Here is a 16,493-nt window from a genome sequence, read left to right as displayed (position 1 = left end):
GGCATTCTCAATTTATAATTTGACTGGCCTTCCAAGCCAAATCTTGTGCTCACCATAAAATCATGTCAATGCTAAACTATATACTTATTCTTTAAGTGGAGCAAATAACATTGGATAATCTGAAAATCAACAATCACCACTGACCACAATCGTGGACCAAAGAAACATAATTAACTGTTAATTGGGGTGAAGCTATTGGTTAATTATAAAAATCAAAATTCTCAGTAAATTTGTGAACAATGCAAATAAAAGCATAATTCTATCACATTATGTCCTGAAATGAAATGATGCTGCAAACTATTAATACATCAACACTGCTTCAAAATCTCAGAAGCTTCAGGTTCACTCATCAACTCTTTAAATAGGTTGTCACAGCTAAGAATGAGTAGTTATTCAGAGTGATACAGCGTGGAAACGGGCCCTTCGGCCCAACCTGCCCACACCGACCAACGAGTCTCAGCTACACTAGTCTCACCTACCTGTGTTTAGCCCATATCCTTCTATACCTGTCTAAATGTTTCTCAAACATTGTGATAGAACCAGTCTCAATTACCTTCTCTGGTAGCTCATTTTAACAAGGAAGTTTAACATGGAAACAGGCTCTTCGGTCCACCGAGTCTGCGCCGAACATTGATCAGCAGTTCACATTAGTTCTACATTATCCCACTTTCTCATCCATTCCTACACATTAGGGAAACTTTTCAGAAGCCAATTACCTTCCCACCAGTACATCTTTGGGATGTGGGGGGAAACCAAAACACCCGGAGACAACCTGCACAGTCACTGAGATAATGTACAAACTCTATCGGCTGCACCACAATGCCATCCTGTATTCATATAATTTATTCATCTTTTAAATTATCCAGATACTAGAATATTTCTCTTACCTGAGACCCTCCAGCAACTGGCACCAAACATGTGAAAAGATTGGTAATCACATTTTCCAAGTTCACATTCAGACTGTCAACATACACAGTATAAATGAGGCCAAGGCATGCCTAAAATACATGGGAGATAATTTTCATATGGTTAATATACAATATATATAACAATATTCTCTGAAAGAAAAGTAGTGGATTTATCTCCATATTCTGATCAATTTTATTGATAAACTGCATTTGAAGAAATAGCTTGCATTCTCATTGATGTTTGTGGAAGCTTGCTGTGCAATTTAATGTGGCAAATTGCTGTGTCATTTAATTTATTACATAAATGCAGAAAACATTAAGGATAATCCCAAGAGATTTTATAAGACACTATCTTACACACAAACGACAATTTACAATTTTTACCGAAGTCAATTAACCTACAAACCTGTAAGTCATTGGAGTGTGGGAAGAAACTGGAGATCTGGAGAAAACCCACGTGGTCACAGGGGGAACGTACAAACTCCGTAGAGATAGCACCCGTGATCAGGATCGAACCCAGATCTCTGCCACTGTAAGGCAGCAACTCTACCCCTGTGCCACTGTGCTGCTCCGGAAGGCCAGAGGGGGGGGGGGGGGGGGGGGGGGGGGGGGGGGGGGGGGGGGGGGGGGGGGGGGGGGGGGGGGGGGGGTGGGGGGCAGTGGAGTGGAGTGGAGTGGGGAATGTAAAGAACTTTCAAAGCTTGGCTTCTACACTTAAGAACAGCTTGTTCCCCACTGCTGTCAGACTCTTGAATCAATCATCTATTTCACATCCCCTCCACAGAGGTGTTGCCGTGTACTGTTACTCTTTGACTCTATTTCATCCAATTATTCTGTTATTGTACAGTAATATTTTAGAACATAGAACAGCACAAGAACTGACCCTTTGGCTTACATCACTCATATAACTGCACATAGCCAATATCCTTCATTCCATGAATATCAATGGTTTAAGGTTCTTTATTGTCACGTATGAACTGCACAGTGAAATACTTGCACCCATCGCCATATTTGGCGCCATATATAAAAGAAAAAGGTCTAAAGATCCGTGTCCACATGCTGGGATGTAACTGGAGCGTACCCGATCCAGGTAATCCATTCTGCAAGACTGCATGGTCTTTGTCCGCTCAGATTAAAATGATCAATTTAGTAAATTCAAAGGATACAAGTTAGTAATTCAAAGGTGTGTCGCGGTCATATCCGAAACCAGGCCTGGGCTTCCTCGCTACGGAACTGGAATCCTGCTTGGAGAGGGAAGCCGCCGAGCCCGGACTCTGCTCGCCCCATTGACTGGTGAGGAGGGAGTCAGATAGAGGCCTGCGGGAGTCAGTCCAGTGCCTCGATGGTGGAATGGGCCGCGGGAGGCCCTGTAGCAGCCTGCAGCTCTGCTGGACTGGGGCGCCACTCCAAGAGGCCTAGCACATGAATTAGATGCAGCCACTCTTGGCCAGGCCGACCCTAAAACACCGCCAGGAAATAGGTCTTCATGTCAGTTAAGAACTGTACACCTATAATAAACTAGAGCTTGAAAATGGAACCATATCTTGCCACTCTGTATACTGTCTCAGTATACTACTATTATACACTGTACTGTATCTGAGATACAGTCTCAGTGTACTACTGCTGTACACTTGTATTGTATGTGAGATGCTTATCTAAACTGTATCTAAGTGCTTATAATAGTGATACTTGTACTGAACTGTATCCCAAAATGAATTTCACTGTACTTCGGTACATGTGACAGATAAAGTACCAATGAAAGTTTCAATTTAACGCAAGCAAAATTGAATTTTTCACATTGCTTTTGGTGATATGATTAAGATTTATCATTCTACATCACTTTGAATATGGCGCCATCTGTAGGGAGTAAATGGTGTATAACATTGCCCAGTCGATTATGAAATTTCTAGATAATAATGCAGGAAGTTTTATGCAAAGGTAAACTCACATTTATATTATGTCTTTGCAGCGATTTAAAACTTCTACTTATACAACAACATAAGACTTTATGACATTTCATTTCAGTTTACTGCGTTCTTCAAGATCCCACAACATGACTTGCTTTAACAACATTGATTCAGGAATATATATCAGCCATTGACCACTACCCTCATTCTTCAAAAAAAAAGTGCTCTGGGATCAGAATACTACCAAACTTTAAAAAAAGATGGCGATATATACATTGGATTAAGAGACCAGTAAGAATGTCAAAAAGATTAAAATCAAAAACGTGTTTAATTGTTTTCCTGTAAGATGAGACAATACTATGAAATCAATGCTAAGAGTTTATTCAGCGGTAATTATGAGTAAGTGGGACATTAATATTCAGTTGCTCCTGATGAACAAGACTTAACCTTTTAAAAACAGCAAGTAGTATGCAAAAATGGGTTACAATCAAGAAACAAGGAACTGCAGATGCTGGTTTACATAAGACACATTGTTCTGGAATAGCTCAGCTGGTCACACAGCATCTCAGGAGAACCTGGTTCTCCATGTGTCTTCTTATGTTTACATCAAATTAGTTCCTGTGGTTGATTTTATTTGTAAGAGCCCACATCTTTGTGAAGGAGCAGCATATCATTGACTAATAACTTTGTGCTTAAGTTACTGTGAACGTCACACAGCTCTATTAAGCTCCAATATTTTTGCGACAAATACCAAAGAAACAGTGGTAAATCATTTAATTTGAAACCATTTGTTTTTGGGGATTTAATCAAGACAACATATATGTTGATGATTTTACAAGGATAATCTTTTGAAAAGACGAGGCAGAGAAGGCATAAAACTTGTTTTAAACATGTCATTCACTAGGCAACACTCATGATAATGAAATATAAAGCTCATAAGAGTCAGCATCCAATAGCCAGGAATCTCCAGTAAAAGTGTGGTGAAATTTATTGTGGCAATTATTATTCCACAAAGCAGGCAGCAAGTTTCAATAGTTTAACTTAATGAACTTCATGTTAAAAATGTTGCAGCTTTCCCCAGTTCCCATCGAACTGAAAGTATCTTAAACTAATAGGTGTTTTAATTTAATTGTGTGATATGAATGTCATTGACATGGACAGGAATTTATATCGTTGGTTTATAATGAAAATCAGAATATAGATCATGAAAAGTAAATCTATATTGGCGAGACCAAGCGCAGAGTCGGCAATTGTTTCACCGAACACTTTCACTCAATCCACCTTGCCCGAGATCTCCGGTTTCCAACACTTTAACTTCCCTTCCCCATACTGACCTTTCTGTCCTAGCCTCCTCCACTCTCAGAGTGAGACCAAACGCAAGTTGGAGGAACAGCGCTCATATTTCACTTGGGCAGCTTACAACCCAGTGGTATGAATATTGATTTCTCTAACTTCCAGTACACCTAGCATTCCCCCTCGCTTTGTCCCTCCCCACTCTAGACGTCCTACTAGTTTTCACTGTCATCATGCTTAGTTTTGCTGTTTGTATCCACTCGTTATCACATTCTCCACAGCCAACAGTGGATCATTGTGGACTCCACCTTTCCTTGATCATCTTGCTGGCTTTGATTTGTTCTCTTCATACCTTCATTAATTTGTTCTTTGTACCTTTTCGTATGTCTAGTTTCCCTCTTCCCTGACTCTCAGTCTGAAGAAGGGTCTCGACCCGAAACATCACCTATTCCTTTTCTCCAGAGATGTTGCCTGCTGCTGAGTTACTCCAGCAGTTTTTGTGTGTCTTTGCTCTGAAAACTTTGTTCAGTCACATGATCTAATCATCGAGTCAAGAGTGCTTAATTGTCATCTCTACTGGCAGCCGAACAATAAAATTCTTACATGCTACAACATAACAAGCTCATTAATGCAATAACACATAAATAATATAATAATCAAATACAATAAATGAATGACAGTAACTTAGGTACTGATCCGAAACGCCATCTATCCATGTCCTGCAGAGATGTTGCCTGGACCACTGAGTTACTCCAGTATTTTATTTTTGGACGGTCACAGTTGCTTAGTGGTTAGTTTTGTATAGTGTGCAGGACCTAACAGTTGTTGGGTAGAAGCTGTTCCTGAAACCTGTGGTCATGGTGGTGTGCATCTTTGATGATATTGGTCAGTACCTGTGGTTTAGGCTGTGATGCAACTAGTCAGTATGCTATCTACCATGAACTGTTGAAGTACAATTGAATATTCATTGACATACCAAATCTCCTCAAACTTCTAAGTATAGCCGTTGATGAGTTTAATTGTGACTGCATCAATGCGCTAAGACCAGGATAGATCTTCAGAGATATGCACACCCAAGAACTTAAAGCATTTGATTCCATTCATTTCCATCCCATCGATGATGCTCATAGATACTCGGCTTTCCCTTTGTGAAGTTAACAATCAGCTCCTTGGTCTTGCTAATATTGAGAGCAAGATTGTTGTCCTGGCATCGTTCAATCATCTTCTCAATCTCCCACCTTTATTTTGACATCATTATTTGTCCAACAATGGATTTGAAGATGACATTGGAGCGGTGGCTGGCTACACAGTTGTGGGTATAGAGTAGAGCAGGGTCAGAGCACAGAGACAGTGGTCATGTGTTGATGATTATCGTAGGAAGTGGTGCTGCCAATTCTTACTGGTTTTGGTCCACCGATGAGGAATTTGAAAATCCAATTACTTAGGTAAGAGTAGAGCCCCAGTTCTCCAAGTTTAATGATAGGTTTGGAGGGTGTGATGATGTTGATGCCAAGCTACAGTATATGAACTGCCTGATGTATGCTTTCTCAGCGCAACTGATCCGTTGCAGAGCGGTGAGACAGCAATATCGCATCTCCTATTGATCTGTTATAGTAGGCAAACTGTAGAGGGTCAAGCCCTTATTCATGCAAGAGTTGATTAGCTTCATATAGTAACCTTTCAAAGCACTTCATCACCACAAACATTAGCATCACCAGTCTGTGGTCATTTAGGCATGTCACCTTACACCTCTTGGGTCCTTTAAAACAGTGGGGGTCTTGAACCTTAGTTATGAGAGGTTGACTATGTCTGCAAAAACTCCAACCAGTTGGCCCGCTCAGGTTTTAAGAATGCGGCCAGACACACTATTGGGATCGGACATTTTCTGAGGGGTCAACCTCATGAAAGAGCTTCTGACATTGGCCTCATTGACTGAGATTACAGTGACATCTAGGGCTGTAGGAGCCCGAAAAGATTTGTTGATGTTCTCCCTTTCAAAGTGAGTATCGAAAGAATTGCATCACATCTGGACGAGCTTATCCCTCTCACTTGAGCTACTACTTGATTTGGCATTGTAAGGTGATGGCATGCAAGCCTGGGCATCCATCTCATCCCCCATTTAGACTGAAAGTGTCTCTTTGCTTTCCTGATGGCCTTAACAAAATCTGGACTTCAGATATATGAAGTCTGTATCGCCAGACTGAATACCCAAGATCTGGTCCTCAGTAGATTTCGGACCTTCTGGTTCATTGAAGGATTCCAGCTAAGAAACACTCAGATGAACTTGGCGAGAACACAATCCTCCACGCATTTCCTTACAAAGATGGTAACAACCATGGTGTACTTGTTCAGTTCCATTGCTGGGTCTTTGAACTTCACCCAGTCTATTGACATGAACCAGTCGCAGTCATCCCTCTGCCTCATCACCGGACTGCGCTCGTTATTCTCTGCTTTAGACTTTAGAGATACAGGCCCTTCAGCCACAAAGTCCGCGTCGACCCGCACATTAGCACTCCCTAACAAGAACAATTTACAATTTTACCGAAGCCAATTAACCTACACACTGGTAATCTTTGGAGCATGGGAGGAACCAAAGCCACTGCAGAGAAAACCCACGCAGTCATAGGGAGAATGTATAAACTCTGTACAGACAACACCTGCAGTCAGGATCGTGCCCAGGTTCTTGGCGTTGTAAGCACGATCTCTACCGCTGTGCCACTATGCTACCACAATGCGCTACTGCCTATACGCAGGGAGGAGACCTCGCCAAGTGGTCCAATTTTACAAGTCAGGGTGAGCAATGGAGCAATAGCAATCTTTAATGGTGCAGCAAATGTTGACAGAACCTGATCCATGGGTACTTCAGGAATGTGCTGGTGGTAATTCGAACTAATCTTGTTGATGTTCCAACTGTAATGGGGAAGTATTGTAGTATGCCATTTGGTAGTTTTCTTACCACAGTGTGCAGCAACTCCAGTGCTAGTCAAATGGTTGCCTGTGGCTGGATGAGGCAGGACACCAGAGCCTCACAACTTTCCAGAAACCTTGGGCTTGGATAATACAATGGATTATCAGAGTCTTATTTTGTTGAGCTTTTCAATCACACACACACACAAAAAAAAATCATACCTCATTGTAATTTACTTTTCCACCAAAGACATGTTAGCACTTTGGGTATATTAAAAAGAGCTGAGAAGGAACTTATGAAAACCTTAAAAAACAAGCAGCATTGCACCCATTCCATTTAAAAAAATCTTAAATATCAATACTTAATGTAGGAATGTACAAAATTTTGAGCCCTGTAATTTATCCCACAGATAAAGCATAAAAAGAACTTTAATTTGATACATAATTCTCTTTCATATCTTCAGTATTAAAAAAAGTTATGGTCATTTTCATACTTGGAAATTAGCATCTTGTTCCCTATTGCTTTTCCATTGACTTCCCAAAAGCTGTGATCGAGGACATAACTTTCATAAAAATTAAGAGCTGAATGAAAACTTCAGTTATTTATAGATTTAAGCATTTCTGAAACAAAATGAAACATCTTACTATGATGACCTGAAATTAAAGATTATAATTACTTACAAAAATTGTAGCTAATTACAAAATTGACCGTTGTGACAGAAATAGTAATAAACACCAGACTGCCTTGAAAATTCAAAAATGTGACATTCTCAAGATCAGAACTTTAATATTATTGTATTATATGCTGCAAGTCCGTAACAGATAGGTAAAGAAATTACAATTTCTAGCAAAAGACCAAGTCTTTATGGAGAACAGTTGCTAGCTGGTACATTGGCATATCATAATCAGTAGCATCATCATATACTCCTCAGATTGTAACCAATAAGCACTCTGTACACCTTGTTTTTCCACAACTTTTCGATTTTGGCATTGTAAACTACAAGTTTTTGGTCTTCAAACCAAGCATGACATGGCCTTTCTGCCCACTACTTTCCCATTAAGAATGTCCTGTAGATCATCACATTTGGAGTAGTAAAAATTCGGATAATCTCTGCGAATGCTGTCTCTTTTGCTGGGCATTGGAATACAATTTTGCATTTCGCATTTCTTCTCGGAGGCATCTGTATAAATGTAAAGGAAAAAAAAACACTGAACAGCATTAACAGAAACAAGTTATTATTTGCAGTTTTAGAAAAAAAGGTAGAAATGATAACGTTAAATGCTAAAACAAATAGTAAATACCCAACAAAAAATTCATATTCATTAGTTTCATCAAATCAATTAAATTAATCTAAATTCAATTACTAGATCTAAACATCTATCCATTTCTTAAGAAAGGGTAATTTTTTTAAATAGCCTAAGTTTCCAAATAACAAATAACAAACTGATCCCATTCACACAAAGAATTCAGAATATAACATGATTTTTAATTTTAATTCCATAAATTAATCCAGAAACATCCACTCTTAAGATAATCAAAATCATTATTTTTTGCACAATCCATCTGACTAAAACTGTACTGTGGATATTTAGTATGAAAAATATTGATCAATGATAGACAATAACACAAAATATAGATGATTTAGATGTTCTTTTGACATGATTGTGCAAAAAAAGAATTTGATTATCTTGAGAATGGATGTTTCTGGAATGTGATCGATGGGAATGTTGCCGTTGCCATAAATTTAAGCCCATATCGGCAGCAAGACATGGCCGCTTCATATGGGGGCCTAAATAACATTTTTCGCATCATAAGATTAAAACGAAGCCACACCAAAAAGCAATATAACAAGTTTAAATAAACGACAATACCTTTTGTTTTGTCCTGATATTGCGATCTGTGATGTTGAAGGCGTTTTTAGTCGCGTTTAAGTTCATTCCAGCGACGCAATGGTCCAGCAAATTAAAATAAACGGGAAGGGAAGGGAAGCGCGTACGATTTTTCTTCATCAGCTAGCAGCCCGAGGAAATCCTTCTCCGACAACCAATACAAACCTGGATTTTAATCCCGCACCCCCCCCCCCCCCCCCCTCCACCCCAAAGTCTCCGGAATCGCACGCACCGACAGAGCTGGAGCGCCGCTGATGGTAGGTTTTGTAACAACGCTACTTAATGAAGAGGTAGGTCATCTGAACTCAAAGGAAATATTTCAGTCATCGTTCAGGAGAATCACATTTTCATCAGCTCCATGGCCTCCAAGGAATTTAATGTAAATTCAATATTTAAACATAGAAACTTTCTTCTTCTTTTTAAGATACAGAAGAGTAATTATAATAGAACTAAATTTACCTTGAAAATTTCGGGATAGTCCAGTTGAGACACTAGCACCAAGCTTTTAGGCGCAAACACCTGTGCAGGTTGGATTAGCCCTGTATCCTCCTCTTCTCCTATTTCATCTCGCTTGCATCCCTAGAGTATATTTTAGAGATTGAAAACAGTTTGAGTGATCACTCAAGAAAGCTCTGAAGTAGTGTACCAAATGGTATTTTTCTACACTTGCAAATTCTCGATTTAAAGTTTAAATAAACATGATCATTGAGGCACAAGCAACTGTAGATGTTGGAATCTTAAGCAAAAAAAGAGCAGCTGGAGGAACTCAGCGGGCCAGGCACCTGTGGAGGGAAATGGACATTCAAAGTTTTGTGTCGAGACCCAGTGTTCATTTCCCTCTACAGATGATGAATGGCACACCAATTTCCTCCAACTGCTATCCATTTTTGCATGAAGAATTTCACATTTTCTTAATGCTTTGTCAAAATAACAAAGCCATGAGACGAGACAAGTCACGATAGACTGACTCCAAAACCATAATGTAGGATGCGTCAAAACTTCTAAAAATGTCAACAAGTGTAGCAACAGTTGTGTCAAATTAAACTTCCAAAGCCGCAGTAATTTTGCAATGCTGTTACCACTGATCTTAACGCAAAGCTTCTAGGACTAAATGACCTCTCTGGTGGAAAACATCCATTTTTCCAATGTCTAGTCTTGTCAGATGTCAAAGGGGATTCAGAAGGATCTCTTAATGTCTGGAAGTAACAATCCAACAAAAAAGCGTAGTGGTCAATCGTAATTATTTTTACACATTTTGCCAGGAAGCAAAAGCACAATTTTAATTAACATCTTATCCATTATGTGGGGTACTAAATAAAGATTAGAATATGCACTTACAATTAAGACAGAAATTGAAATACTGAATATCAAATATTTAAAATCAAAACATTTTAGAACAAAACAAAAACGGATGGCTTTGTTTACAACAAAAACCGATGACTTACAATACAAAAATCAACGCTTTCTAATAGCCAAGTAGTTTACGAATTGTGGCTCAACTTGTCATTGTCATAAGTAATATGAGCAGTAGTAGGCCATAACAATACCCAATGACTTGTCCTCAATAGCAGTCTGTGGCAATGAATTTCACAGAGTAACTACCCTCCGACTAAAAAATTCCTCCTCATCTCTTTTCCTTCCTTTTTTTCCCTGAGGCTTTGCCCTCTGGTCGAGACTCTGCCACTAGTGGAAACACCCTCTCCACATCCACTCTTTCTAGGCCTTCCACCATTCAGTACATTTCAATGAGATCCTTCCTCATCCTTCTAAACTCCAGCGAGTACAGGCCCAGTGCCATCAAACGCTCATCATATGTTCACCTAGTCATCCCAGTGATCACGTCAAGTCAAGTCAAGTCAAGAGAGTTTATTGTCATGTGTCCCAGATAGGACAATGAAATTCTTGCTTGCTGCAGCACAACAGAGTATTGTGAGCATAAATACAGAACAGTTCAGTGTGTCTACATATATAGACCATATATATACACACATAAATAAACAGATAAAGTGCAATAGGCTGTTATAGTTCAGAATTTGTTTGATGGCAAGTTTAATAGACTGATGGCTGTGGGGAAGACACTGTTCCTGAACCTGGATGTACCAGATTTCAGGCTCCTGTACCTTTACCTGATGGCAGCAGAGAAATGAGTGTGTGGCAAGGATGGTGTGGGTCCTTGATGATGTTTGAGGCAGCGACTGCGATAGATCCCTTTGCTGGTGGGATGGTCAGAGCCGATGATGGACTGGGCAGTGGTCACAACTTTCTGCATTCTTTTCCGCTCCTGGACGCTCAAGTTGCCGAACCAAGCCACGATGCAACCAGTCAGCATGCTCTCTACTGTAAACCTGTAGAAGTTCGAGAGAGTCTTCTTTGACATACCGACTCTCCGTAATCTTCTCAGGAAGTAGAGGCGCTGATTTGTTTTCTTTATAATGCATCAGTGTGCAGGGACCAGGAAAGATCTTCGGAAATATGCACGCCCAGGAATTTGAAGTTCTTGACGCTTTCCACCATCTGATATAAATGGGATTGTGGGTCCCTATCCTACCCCTTCCAAAGTCCACAATCAGTTCCTTGGTTTTGCTGGTGTTGAGAGCCAGGTTATTGTGCTGGCACCATTTAGTCAATCGGTCGATCTCACTTCTACACTCTGACTCGTCCACATCAGTGATTCATCCCACAACAGTGGTGTTGTCGGCAAACTTGATGATGGAATTCGCACAATGTCTAGCTCATACACAGTCATAAGTATAGAGTGAGTACAGCAGGGGGCTGAGCACGGAGCCCTGAGGTGCTCCCGCGCTGATTGTTATCGAGGATGACACATTTCCACCAATACGGACAGTCTGTGGCCTGTGGATGAGGAAGTCGAGGATCCAATTGCAGAGGGATGCGCAGAGACCCAGATCTGAAAGCTTGGTAACCAGCTTGGAGGGGATGATGATGTTAAACGCCAAGCTGTAGTCAATGAATAACAGCCTGACATATGAGTTTTTGTTGTCCAAGTGGTCTAGAGCGTAGTGGAGAGCCAGTGAGATCGCATCCACCGTTGATCTGTTATGGCGGTAAGTGAACTGCAATGGGTCGAGGTTCTTGTCGAGGTAGGGGTTGATATGCGCCATAATCAACCACTCAAAGCACTTCATCACCACAGACATTAGTGCCACTGGTCGATAGTCATTGAGACACATCACCTTTCTCTTCTTGGGCACCGGTATTATTGATGCCCTTTTAAAGCAAGTGGGAACCTCAGACCTCAGAAGTGAGAGGTTTAAAATGTCCGTAGAGCAGAAGTCCCTTTTGCCTTTTTGATGGCCTTACCAAGGTCATATCTGGACTTCTTGTAGACCTCTGCATCCCTAGACCTGAATGCCCGGGATCTAGACTTCAGAAGAGTCCAGATCTCATGGTTCATCCAAGGCTTCTGGTTAGGAAACACTCGGAAGGTTTTTGTAGGGATGCAGTCCTCCACACATTTCTTTATGAAGTCTGTAACTACTGTGGCGTATTCATTCAGGTCCGTTGCCGAGCCCCTGAACATTGCCCAGTCTACAGACTCCAAGCAGTCCTGGAGTTGTTCCTCTGCCCCCACCCCACCAACTCTGTACAGTCCTCACCTCTGGGGGTGCACTCTTCAATTGCTGCCTGTAGGCAGGAAGCAGTAGCCTCGTAGTATGGTCGGATTTACCGAAGTGAGGGCGAGGGATAGAGCGATAGGCGTCTTTGATGGTCATGTAGCAGTGGTCGAGGGTGTTTGATCTGCTGGTGCTGCAGGAGACATGTCGGTGGAAGTTAGGGAGCGATTTCTTCAGGCTGGCTTTGTTGAAGTTCCTGGCTATGGTGGTAAATGCCTCGAGGTAAGCTGTCTGGTGCTTGTTGACCACGGCGTGCAGCTCCCCCAGTGCCAGATGGACATCAGCCTGGGGTGGGATGTAGACCGCTGTCAGAATAATTCCCTCGGTAGGTAGAAGGGATGGCACTTCACAGCCAGGTGTTCCAGGTGTGGAGAGCAGGAATTGGATAGCACTTCCATGTCTGAGCACCACGCAGAGTTGACCATGAGGCAGACGCCCCCTCCTCTCCCTTTCCCAGATGCCAGTGTACAGTCCATGCGATGGATGGATAAACCTTCAGGCTGGACTGCTGAGTCTGGGGAGCTGGGGGTGAACATGTCTCTGTGAAACAGAACACAGAGCATTCCCTCGGCTCCCTTTGGTAAAGCAGCCTTGCCCTTAAGTCCTCCACTTTGTTTTCAAGGGACTGGACATTGGCCAGTAGGATGGCAGGGAGAGTGGGTCGAAATCCTCAGTCTGACCTAAAGTCTTGCCCCTCAGCCACGTTTCCGGACACAATGGAGGCCTCCCCGTTTTTTCCAGGTACTGTGTTTACTGTACCTGCTGTTTCCGCGAACCGGCGCTGGAACGGGGATTCCCTTGTAGACAGCAGCTCCAGCTCTGTTGCAATCGGGGATTCCCTCACAGTCGGCAGCTCCAGCTCCGCTGCTCCTGGAAGATCCTGCCCTTCGACTCCGGGTACAGTACCTGTTTCCAGGTACAGTACCTGTGATCCTCAGTCGAGTCGGGTGTTCTCCAGCGATCGAGGGAGTGCTTACAGTCGGGGGTTCCCGCAGCTGCGGGAGATCGCGATATCGTTAGTGCATTCAAGTGCACTAGCAGCTTGTCCGTTACGGTGCCGATTTCTGCCGTTTTTCTGATCCAGGTGAGTTGAGTGAAGTTATAAATAATTCTCTTCTGTTGAGCTGCTGGCAAAATGTCGCCACAGGCAGGCGCCATCTTGTTTCGCTATCATTCTCGTAAACCTCCTGTGGACCTTCTCCAACGGCACCACATCTTTCCTCAGATATGAGGAACTGCTCACAATACTCCAAATGCCATCTGACCAATGTCTTATGAAGCCTTAGCATTTATATCCCTGTTTTTATATTCTAGTCCTCTCTAAATAAATGCTAACATTGCATTTGCCTTCCTGATTACAGATTCAACTTGCAAATTAATCTTTTGGGAATCCTCAAATAGCACTCCCAAGTTTCTTTGCACCTTTGATTTCTGAATCCTCTCCCCATCTCCAGAACGCAGCCGCCCGACTCATCACCCACACCAAATCCAGAACGCAGCCGCCCGACTCATCACCCACACCAAATCCTGGCATCACATCACTCCAGTCCTCAAACAACTTCACTGGCTTCCCATCTCCCACCGGATCACCTACAAAATCCTGGTCCTCACCTACAAAGCCCTCCACCATCTGGCCCCCCCATATCTCACTGATCTCCTCTCCCCTACCAACCCTCACGGTCCCTCAGATCCACATCAGCCTGTCTCCTCTCCATCCACAAGTCCAACCTCCGCAGTTTTGGGGACAGAGCCTTCTCCAGGGCAGCTCCCAGGCTCTGGAACTCCCTCCCCCAACTGATCCACAATTCCGTGTCCCTCACCATCTTCCAGTCCCGCCTCAAGACCCATCTCTTCACCTCTGCCTATCCTTAACCCCACGTCCCCCTCCCTTTTCATCTGTGCTTGAATTGCCTCATATTGTGTTTTGAATTGAATTCTGTCTTTAATTTGTGTACTAGTCATGTCTCTACTATTTATTTCATTCCGCTTACATGTTTTTCTTCTACTTGCTAAATTTTTGTAAGGTGTCCTTGAGACTCTTGAAAGGCGCCTCTAAATAAAATTTATTATTATTATTATTATTAGAAAATAGTCTAACCTTTATTCCTACTACCAAAATGCATAACTGCACACTTTGCACACTGTATTCCATCCGTCACTTCTTTGCCCACTCTCCCAACCTGTCCATGTCCTTCTGCGGAGTCCCTGCTTTCTCTACATTACCTGCTCCTCCACCCACTTTCATGCCATCCGTTAATTTGGCCACGAAGCCCTCAATTCCATCATCCAAATCGTTGATATACAACGTGAAGAGCAGAGGCCCTAACATTGAACCTTGAGAAACTTCGCTAGTCACTGGTAGCCAACCACAAAAAGTCCCCTTTATTTACACTCTTTGCCTACTACCTTTCAGCCAGCCTTCTATCCATGCCAGTGTCTTCCCTCTAATACCATGGACTTTCATCATCTTTCGCAGCCTCATGTGCAGCACCTTATCAAAGGCCTTCTCAAAATCCAGGTAAACAATATCCACTGTCTCTCCTTTGTCTAACCTGCTATTAACTGCCTCAAAGAATTCCTAAAGAATCATCAGACAAGATCTGCCCTTCACAAAACCATGCTGACATTTACCTATTTTGTCATGTGCTTCTAAGTACTCGGAAACCTCATCCTTTATAAATGACTCTAAAATCTTTCCAACCACTGAAGTCAGGCTAACTGGCCTATAGTTTCCCCCTCTTTTGTTTTGCTGCCGTCTTGAACAGCAGAGGAACATTTGCAATTTTTCCCCTAGAACCACTCCTGACTCTAATGATTCTTCAAAGATCACCACTAATGCCTCCACAATCTCTAAAGCCACCTCTTTCAGAAGTAAGCATGCAGGCACAGCAGGCAGTGAAGAAAGCGAATGGCATGTTGTATGGCAGGGCTGTCATATGCTGAGAGAATGGAGCAGCTGGGCTTGTACACTCTGGAGTTTAGAAGGATGAGATGGGATCTCATTGAAACATATAAGATTATTAAGGGTTTGGACACGCTAGAGGCAGGAAACATGTTGCCGATGTTGGGGGAACCAGAACCAGGGGCCACAGTTTAAGAATAAGGAGTAAGCCATTTAGAACGGAGACAAGGAAACACTTTTTCTCACAGAGATACATAAATACATAGAAAATAGGTGCAGGAGTAGGCCATTCGGCCCTTCGAGCCTGCACCGCCATTCAATATGATCATGGCTGATCATCCAACTCAGTATCCCGTACCTGCCTTCTCTCCATATCCCCTGATCCCTTTAGCCACAAGGGCCGCATCTAACTCCCTCTTAAATATAGCCAATGAACTGGCCTCAACTACCCTCTGTGGCAGAGAGTTCCAGAGATTCACCACTCTCTGTGTGAAAAAGTTTCTTCTCATCTCGGTCCTAAAGGATTTCCCCCTTATCCTTAAGCTGTGACCCCTTGTCCTGGAAGGAAGAGAGTTGTGAGTCTGTGGAATTCTCTGCCTCAGAGGGCGGTGGAGGCAGGTTCTCTGGATGCTTTCAAGAGAGAGCTAGATGGGGCTCTTAAATATAGCGGAGTCAGGGGATATGGGGAGAAGGCAGGAACGGGGTACTGATTGGGGATGATCAGCCATGATCCCATTGAATGGCGGTGCTGGCTTGAAGGACCTATTGTCTATTGTATAGTGGCAGAACATCAGTGTTGAGAATTATTGTGTTATCGCCAATCCTCACTGATTGTGGTCTATGGGACAGAAATTCGAGAATCCAGTTGTAGAGGGTGATGATGACTCCTCAGTCCAGGAGTTTAGAAATTACTTTGCTTGGGATTGTGTTGTTGAAGGTGTAGCCATTGTCAATCATTAAGAGTCCCACATAGGTGTCCTAGTTATTAAGATATTTCAGCAATGACAGCTGGGCCAGGGAGATGTTATTTATCAAATTCAAGTAATATTAT

The 16,493-nt window shown here is 42.4% G+C and overlaps 1 protein-coding gene across 2 annotated transcripts in view; it reads right to left on the bottom strand.

Annotated features, from left to right (window-relative positions):
* Positions 1-16,493, bottom strand: part of sbf2 (SET binding factor 2) — a 349,247-nt gene that overhangs the window by 200,003 nt on the left and 132,751 nt on the right. For both annotated transcript variants that reach the window (XM_033038959.1, XM_033038960.1), the window contains exons 4-5: positions 9,365-9,484; positions 888-998 (exon numbers count right to left, since the gene is read on the bottom strand). In XM_033038959.1, coding sequence (XP_032894850.1) covers positions 888-998; positions 9,365-9,484 — 231 coding nt within the window. The remainder of the gene's footprint in view (positions 1-887; positions 999-9,364; positions 9,485-16,493) is intronic.

Source organism: Amblyraja radiata, chromosome 20 (assembly GCF_010909765.2).
Source record: "Amblyraja radiata isolate CabotCenter1 chromosome 20, sAmbRad1.1.pri, whole genome shotgun sequence".
NCBI lineage: Eukaryota > Metazoa > Chordata > Chondrichthyes > Rajiformes > Rajidae > Amblyraja > Amblyraja radiata.
This window is presented reverse-complemented; position numbering and strand designations above follow the sequence as displayed.